The 9,356-nt window shown below is 38.9% G+C and overlaps 1 protein-coding gene across 5 annotated transcripts in view; it reads right to left on the bottom strand.

Annotated features, from left to right (window-relative positions):
- Positions 1-1,303: 1,303 nt before the first annotated feature.
- The window catches only part of TMTC3 (transmembrane and tetratricopeptide repeat containing 3), a 65,575-nt gene continuing 57,522 nt past the window's right edge, over positions 1,304-9,356 (bottom strand). For all 5 annotated transcript variants that reach the window (XM_006036043.3, XM_006036045.3, XM_006036044.3 and 2 more), the window contains exons 13-16: positions 8,093-8,196; positions 6,685-6,854; positions 5,933-6,159; positions 1,304-4,094 (exon numbers count right to left, since the gene is read on the bottom strand). In XM_006036043.3, the coding sequence (XP_006036105.1) occupies positions 3,280-4,094; positions 5,933-6,159; positions 6,685-6,854; positions 8,093-8,196 (1,316 nt within the window). In that variant the 3' untranslated portion in view covers positions 1,304-3,279. The remainder of the gene's footprint in view (positions 4,095-5,932; positions 6,160-6,684; positions 6,855-8,092; positions 8,197-9,356) is intronic.

The raw sequence follows: 9,356 nt of genomic DNA, 5'->3' as shown, positions 1-9,356 counted from the left end.
ATCAGCATGCAGAGCAGGGCAGGCTGTGGGCCACTGTGGGCTGGGGCCAGGGCAGCACCAGGCTGTTCCTGGAAGGAGTGTTGGGCCAGATTGCACTAGGAGGGGGTTGGGATGGGGACTATGGCAAATTTTGGGGTGGCTGCAGCCCGCGGTATAGCTCCACTCCCAGCGCCACCTCTGCCCACCCTGAGTGCAGCCTGGCCCAGCTCCCCTTGGAAAGAGCACAGTGCAGCCCTGCCACAGGCCCACAGCCTGCCCCGCCCCCCACGCAGATCTGTTGGGCACACACCCCCCCATGCCCACCCAGGTGTGTGCATAGCAGCGAGATTCCCGCTCCCCTTGCGGGACAATTGGGATGCCAGTGGCTTGTCCAGAGGTGTGTGTGTGTGTGTGTGTGTGTGTGTGTGCTGCTTTCATGGCATGTTCTGCACATCCCAGGGTGTGGGGTGTGGGGGGGGGGGGGGGGGGTGGGAGGAGAGGCTCCCACTGCTGGTGAGCACCACTGGACTCCAGTTGTTCTGATTGATTCATGACCCAGCCTGGCCGGGGCCCTATTCACAGTGGATGGGGCCCTGGCTGAGCCAGGTCATGGGACAATCTCCACAGTGCAGGAGGAAGTAGGTTAGAGGTGAATGATTCACCCTCTTGATCCCCAGCCCCACTCCATCCCTCACCACCATGGTGGCGCAGATCAAGGCCCCTGCAGCCCTGGGCCAGGTCCCCACTCACCCCCTGCCCTGCTTGTACCCCACTCCCTCCCTCACCACGGGGGCTTTGATCTGCCCCACCCTATGGCCCTTCCCCCCCCCTTCCTTCACAGACTTGCCTGCTGGGGGGTGTGCTCAGCCCCCTCAAATATTTTTTTTCTCCCTCCATCTATGCAGTGCTTGTCCCTGCCCCAGCCCCACTCCCTCCCTCCCTCACTGCAGGGTCCTGTATCTGCTCCCCACCTTTAAAACAAGAAAAAAAATATAAAAGGGTACATGAGCTGAAACTCTGAGACCAAAGGGATACACTTGTTAAAAAAGGTTGAAAACCTCTACCTTAATATATTATAAAGGCTTCAACTCATGGTGGCTCCTTCGCTACCATCGTTAGGTCATGTTGCACTAAGAGGGGGTTGGGGGTAACATGACATGATGATGCTAATCCTAGACACAGACATGGGAGGCCTAGTACTTTGTGGAAAATAATGCAATACTATTTCTTTCATTTAATTCCAAGGAATAAGAAGATGCATGCAACCTCACTTATATCCATTCTATTTTAGTACAGTATGAATCTGACTTCAAGGACAGGCTTTCAAAGGTTTTACTGCAGTAGGGAGAGGGAAAAGGGGCTTGGGGGGATGCACCGCAATCACATTTAGTGTACAAAAAAGGAAATTTATGGTCCTCTGAAAAACACTTACAGTCCACTGTTGAGTGCATATGGTGATTTCTTCCTGTTTGACCTAAAGGCTAAAACTTGAGGTTAATAAAATAGAAGATGATTTGTTAAACTAAAGTTTTATTTAAGAGTTTGGTTTAAAAAAAAAAAAAAAAAAATCAGCCTACAAAACAAATTAAATATTTTTGCTCTTTACTTTTGAGCATGTCAGAAGGTTAATCAGAAACAAAAAGCTGAGCTGCCTCCTAACCAATAAAACAATGCAATGTAACAGGAAAACCACTAACTTTTTAAAACCATAAAATCACAAAATGCAACCAAAAAGAAAAACAAAAAGAACAACAAAAACACACAAGAAACCCCTAACCAGCCAAAACAAATGCAAACTGTTGTGAAGCTTGCTCTTAAGTAAGTATTATTTGAAATAAATATGGAGATTTGTATAACAGATTAAGTCACAGTTTCAGATCAGTTAAAATGTTATCAAACTATCCTGATTCTTATGCTACTTCTAATTTCCCATAGTTACAGTAAATCAAAATAAGGAACATCAGGTTTTCAACAATGCTTTAAAAATGAAACCATATGCATAATCACAAGGATAAATGCAACCATGAAGTCAACATCATAATTTTCAGGCAAGAAATTAAATGGATGCATTGTGAGCAAAATGGAAATGGAAATTTTAGAAATTCAGTAGTCAAAATAAATATTTAATAAAAAAATTCACACACTTCATCTGTGACAAAACAACGACAGATCGTAGCAGTTGGAAGTAAATCAGAAATTACATTTTTTTTTATGTTAAACAGTGCTAAATTTAGTGGCTTATTATGATGCCACCTTAAATAGTGGTAAATCATTTAAAAATGTTTTAAAGTGGGAAGACTAGAAACACTGTTCCAATGACTGCAAATAGTAAAGCCAGCTTACTATACAAAAGGAAGAGATACTACACCAAGAAATCAATCCATATACATCATCAATACAAATGCAGCATGGGCTTCTCAGCAGCATGCTGGTTACTGTGCATTAGTCAGTGTCCTACAAACTGTTTTAGTAAACAGAAAGAAAACCCCAGACTTTTGATATACAATGATTTTTAGGGGTGGGAAAAAACCCAACAAAACCAACCAGCTTACTGGAAGTTAAGATGGATAAACTTTTTTTTCCCCCAAAAGAAAACATTTAGTAAAGTATCATGAGAGCACCATAAGATTTGTTTTGATCAGTTAGATAAGTGGGACAACTCATTTCTTGTAAATGAAAAGCACATAAAGTTTAGTGTATTACTCTATATTTGGAAACAACTGCAATGATTATTTTAACTTCTTGTTTCATCAGCCTGTAGAATCTGAAAGATTACCTACTACACATACGCTACAGCCAGTGTTATTTTTATTTACTCTGTTAAGCTCTAGAACACTGATAATGCAAAGAAAAAGGTTAAATGCATAGTGAAGATCTAGAAGACTCCAATGGCTGACATGTAAACTGAATTTCAGAAAAATAGTTCTTAAAAAAGGTTATACAGAAAAAACCAGCAGTGCATCTTGTTTACCCAATTAAATTCTCCATTCAACTTTTGCTGCTTCTTTTAAAAGTGTTATTGAATTTCTTGCACTAACATCTTAGTGTTAGAATGCCATTTTTCACCATTGGAAGATTGCTGTATTATACCATGCTCAACCCTTGACTCAAAAAGTTTATTAAAATCTATGGACTTCTTAACAGATTGTTTAGTAAAGTAGCCTTCTGTTGCTCATTAATGATATACTGTCAATATTCTTTCCATTTTCAAAGCACCAGGCCTACCTTTCACTTTGATCAAATATCACATAATAATTGAAGTAGTGTCCACCCCTTTCTCTATTGTAAAATGATAAAAAGCTATTCACCATTTAATATACGTTCAATCTCTTCTAGTCTTTTCAAAGCAGCTACTCTTTTTTTTTCAATGTCTTTGATTTCTTTAGTAGATTTTTTTTGAGTCTCTTTGTCTGCATTGTTTTTTTCTATTCGTTTTTTGCTTTTTGACTGTCCTTTGTTTTTATTACTAATTGTCTGGGTGTTTTTTTGTTCATTTTTTACTACTTTCAAGTTTTCAAACGCAATTTTTTTCCCCCCTACAGCTGCAGTTCCATCTGCTGGAACTGTTGACTGTTCTGGAGCAGCAAGAGATGCAATTTTACTTCTGACTATGTTCAGATGGCGTTGAATATATTCTTCATGCGGTGCTAATGCTAGCGTCTCAACCAAACATTTTTCTGCTTTTATTAAATCTCGTTCTTCAAAATAAACTACACAGAGATTATGTTTTCCTTGAACATTGTTGGGATCCAATTCCAGAATTTTTTTAAAACACTTCTTAGCTCCACTTATATCTTTCTTTTGGTTCATTAAAATGTCTCCCTTTAATATCAGACCTTTGGTATGATCAGGGTAGTATCTCAACAGCTCTTCCAGGACTGGCAAAGCTATTAGCTCCTTCGAAGTCTGAGAATAAAGAAGTGCCAGATTAAACAAAGCACTTCGAAAGTTTGGTTGTAATTTTATGGCTTTCTTCATCCAAGTCTCTGCTTCAGTATCCTTTTTGTCATCCATAGCCAACATACCCAAATTGAAGTAGCCATTTGCATCCTGTGGTTCTTCCTTCACATAATTTAACAGCCTTTGTTTAGCTTCAGGTCTGACCCTGGCATCACCTAAAGGGACAGAAAAAGTTAAATTCCAGAACTCTTATGAATATCCACATATAACCCAAAACTAAAAACATAACATTATTCAGTGATAAAAAATTAAAATATTCAAGAAAAACAAAACAGTGATAGGTGTTTAATGGTACTTTACTCAGAATAGTAAAAGTCGTATATAAAGTACTAGTTACATAACACCACTATTTCCTGTTGAATAAGATTATGTTTTGGTAGATACAAATAACAGCATCTCTACAAGTTCGAGAAGAGGGCTTTTTGCACATGATGTAAGGTAATAGAATGAAGAGAAAAGGTCAATTTGGACAAAGATCTCTCACAGAAAACAGCATGGCAGATGTCATTTTCTTGTTAAAAAATAGATTAATAGATTTGAAAGAGTGGAACATGAAATTATCAAGGCTGACCTCAAAGCCCAGCTAAAATATTTTCCATGAAAATATCAAATACAAAGTTCTGTAACTTTGATAACTAATTTTTTTTAACGTTCCTGTGCTTCATTCGGTCAAATATAACGTTTTACTTCTAGAACAAATACTGTAAAAAAATTTGGGTCTGATTACGTTAGAATGAGAACTAGCTTGTGGCTTATGATAACCTTCATAAATATTCCACTATGCATATTTTAGCGTAGGATCAGACCTCAACTATATAAATATCCTATGTGCTCATTATCCCTGCCCTCCCGCAAACAGTAAAATCTATAAGTAGTAATTTTGCCATATAATGTAGGTAGAGACAGTTGAATTTCTAAGAGAATTTTTACCCTATTTGGATTTATGTTAGTAACATTACAGAAGAATATATGCAAGAGATGTACCTGCTTTTTAGGGCCAGATATAAAGCTCAATGCAGTAATCAAAATTATATGAAAAATGCATCTAGTAACATTTTAGAAAAACTGTTTGAAATGAGGATTTTATGTATATTTTATGGGTGCATTCAGACAAGCATGCATGTGCCTCTTGCAGCATCTCAAACTCCTTTGAGATGCTGCAAGAAGCATGTGCGGGAACAAAAAAAGTCCCCTGTGCTGCAAATTTGCAGTGTGGAGGCAAAATTAGACGCTTGGATATCCATGGGTCAAAAATAACTCCGGCTGAAAAAAGCGGGCAAGGGCATGGTCCCTGACCATGCCCTGAGGCAATGGAGCCTCAGGTCCTCCAGAGAGCTACTCTGGCAGCCAGCCAGAGCGTCTCTATGGCTGGCCCTTGCCCTGGTGCTGAAGCATGCTGCCTGCCCATGCAGGGCAGGCAGTGTGCCAGCCGCAGGGGGACCTGGGCTCCATGCTGGTAATGAGGGGGCGGGGGGACCACAGGTGCTGGTCCCAGGCTCTAGCTCCCCCTGGCTGCAGATCTGGGAGGAGCCAGGCAGGGTTATTTTGCCCCAAGTGAGACAACTTGCACCGCACCAAAGTGCATGTCCAGGGATGTGTGCTGAGGAAAAAAAGCCCTGGCTCAAATTTGCACTGCTTCTATTTGAGCTGCTGCAAGCACACATGCCTGTATGTGTGGATGTGCCCTATATGCTTAAAACAATACATTACAGTATAAAAAAAAATCAATGAAGTCTTAAAAAGAAGTACGTGTATCAGATGAGGTATGCGAATAATTATACTGTAGATATTCTATATGTTCCAGATAAGTGCACAGAGAAAATTATAAACAGTAAATCCTCTCTCAACTATCTTCTCTTAAAGCAGGCTTTGCGAAAAAGATACCACGATTTGCTATTTTCTCAAGACGGCAAATCAGAATTCATTAAGAGGCCAAATAGTTGCATGTTGTAAATGAAAAACTACATTACCTACTTGTAACTAACCAACATACCAGATTCTTGCATTAATAGTGCAGAGTTGAACAATGCGAGCTTATGCTTAGGATTCAATTCTAATGCTTGGTTGAAGTTCTTCAGAGCTTCCGTTGGATCTTTTAGCTCAATAAAAACAATTGCCAAATTGTACCACAAGTCTGCATTAGTTTGGTCCAATTCCAGAGCTCTCAGATATGCTTCTTTAGCTTTCAAAGGTTTATTCATTTTTAGTAGTAATTCACCCCTGTTGACAAACCAGAATAACTCGTGTCAACATGTTAAGGACACATTAAAAGTTTTTGTAGTTTGTTTTCTTAAATGTAGGGCCCTTGGTGATGAACAGGATTTTCATGAAGGAAAGGTTCAATCTGAGGACTTTAGAAGTCATTAGAGCATTTTGGAAGGTTGCTGCCCATTTGAACCACCTGCCAACTTCACGGCACAGTGAAAAAGTACACCAGGAACAAATATCTTTTAAAGCAACATGATTACACAGTTATATAATCATTCCATTGCACAACGTCCCCGGAAACAAACTTTATATAGCAAAAGGTCACGACTTACGATAAAAATGATGGATAACTGACTACTTAACTACCACCAACAAAATTTTATCCTCTTCACTTAAGGAGTGGCTGATACTTCTTATATTTCTAAACAGCTCACAACTAATGCCACGATATTAGGTAAATAAACCATTAGTGCTTGGTAATGGCAAATAGACTTTTGTATATTTTGAAGAATAAAACTTCAAAATTAACAGAAATACCTGCTAATGTAAGCCTGCTTGAAATCTGGCCTCATACTAATTGCTTGTCGATACAATTGATCTGCTTCTTCAAGGCGAGACTCATTTGTCCGAATCAAGTTTGCAAGGTTTATATAAACATTTAGATGATTAGGAGCAACTCGTGCTGCATACTTTTTACCTGGAATAATCTGGAAAAATATTATGAAATACGCCAAAAAATGAATTAATGGAAGTTAACTCAGAAGGATGAGTATAGTTATATGTATTAAATTAATTTTTAAATTTTATTAAATCACCAAGGTAACCTGGTATATTTGTAATAGCTTACACTGCCACATCAACAATTGCTTTTACTGGAAACAAAATACATATTTGAAACTATAAGTCATCAGAATAAATGGCAATCATCATTCCCTCTCTTTTCCCCCCAAAATAAGAGTCATTTGACATACCAGGAATTTAACTGAAAAAACCAACATTCATATTGATTTACCCATCAGTTACAAATTGCAACACTAAATTTAAGTTAGAACTGACAATTTTTTCTACGCAGAAGAGTAGTCTAATAACATAACTGGATGATATCAGATACTTATCAAGCAATAAAAAGCCCCATGAAAAACTCTTCCTAACCTTTCACTAGGAACTGACCAAATCCAAAAACCAATACATGCACCAACTAGTCAACCATCTGTCAGAAAAAGAAATTAACTTTAGGTTTAAGATATCCATCCTAATGCTAGTCTGGTTCCTAAAGGAGCCACACAATGCTATTTAGAGTGACATTAACAGTGCGCCCTAGGGTTTAAGTTGTATCAGATCCTCAATATCTTCTATGTTCATGCTTTATGCACAAAGATTTTAACAACATGTTCGTAGCTTGACACTCTGGTATCATTTAAAAAACAACACAATATAAGTAATATTCCCTAAACAGAATTTTGGGAAGTAGACTGGAAAGGGTAATGTGAAGCCGCTAATTTTTTTTAATGAGATTTTTGAAAGTATCTATTTGTTAAAATATTAACAAAGGCTTTTCTATGTAAATTCTCTCTTCAAACTTTGGAAATAAACAGTATTGCATTCTAGTGCAGGGTAACCAAAATAAAATTACTAGAAACAACACATACAAAATGGAACATCCTATTTATTTTTGTCAAATCGGGGATGAAGCATCAATAATAAAGTAAAGATTTTTAAAAATCCACACTTTAACAAACAAGTGTAAACCTAATATGATTTTAAATTAGACTGCAACACTTAAAAGAGAAAAAAATAAAACTTTCCTGAAATAATCAAAAATATTACAAGTCTACACTCAAAATGAGGAAACAATAGATACATTTCCTGTACTACAGTCAATCTAAAACAAGTCTGAGAAGCTTCTCTGGATGGTGAGTATTTTTAAAAAACCATTACTACTTACCTGTGGCATCAGTGATTTAGCAATCATGTATGATTCTTCAGCTTCTTTCGTTTTGTTTAAATTTTTATAAGTTCTTCCTACATTCATATGGGCACCAATATCATCTTAAATAAAAAAAGAGAATGCATTTGACATTCCATTCATGTTTCATAACTTTTATAAATAAGAGTTTATAAAATTATGATCCATGAATAGTGTTAAATATTCATGCCTTTTATCTGTCTTATTCTTTGCACAGCATCTAGCACAGTGTTCTTCTGAACAGCTAGGACTCTGAGATTATACAATAATTTAACTGAGAGACAGATGAGCATTTGAGATGCCTCTTGGAAAACAGATAAAATATTCTGTTTGTTATTGACCTAGTTGTACCTTATTTTCTTGCATACAACATGCACCCAGATATAATAGACACTTTTTTGAAAGATGGAGGGAAAAAAAGGGGTTTCCCCAGCTCTGGATACACAGAGCTGGAAAAGATTCTAATCTTTAGATGATTTACCCTCCTCTTCCTGCATAACTAAAGCTGAATTCCTAGGTGCTGCTGAAGTCTAGTCTCTACGGGTGCATTTCATAGAATCATAGAAGTAGGGTCGGAAGGGACCTAGTATATCTTCAAGTCCGACCCCCTGCCTGGGCAGGAGGAAAACTGGGCTCAAATGACCCCAGCCAGGTAGGCATCAAGCCTTTTCTTAAAGACCCCCAAGGTAGGAGCCAGCACCACTTCCCTTGGAAGTTGGTTCTAGATCCTAGCTGCCCTAACTGTGAAGTAGTTCTTACGGATGTCTAATCTAACCTACTCTCCAACAAGTTGTGGCCGTTATTCCTTGTTATCCCAGGGGGCGCTAGGGGAAACAAGGTCTCCCCCAAACCCTTCTGGTCCCCTGTAGTGAGTTTATAGACAGTCACCAGTTCCCACCTCAGCCTTCTCTTGTGAAGGCTGAACAGGTTCAGGTTCCACAGCCTCTCACTGTAGGGTCTGCCCTGCTGTCCCCAGATCATGCGGGTGGCCCTCCTCTGGACCCTCTCAATGTTGCCCACATCCCTCTTGAAGTGGGGTGCCCAGAACTGGAAACAGTACTCCACCTGTGGCCTGACCAGTGTCGTGTAGAGGGGGAGGATCACCTCCTTGGCCCTACTTGAGATTCACCTGTGGATGCACGATAAGGTCCGGTTAGCCCTGCCGACAGTGACCTCGCATTGTTGGCCCACGTTCATTTTGGAGTCAATAATGACTCCAAGATTCCTTTAGGATTCTGAAAAG

The sequence above is a fragment of the Alligator sinensis genome, unplaced genomic scaffold (assembly GCF_000455745.1).
Source record: "Alligator sinensis unplaced genomic scaffold, ASM45574v1 scaffold1076_1, whole genome shotgun sequence".
Lineage (NCBI taxonomy): Eukaryota > Metazoa > Chordata > Crocodylia > Alligatoridae > Alligator > Alligator sinensis.
This window is presented reverse-complemented; position numbering and strand designations above follow the sequence as displayed.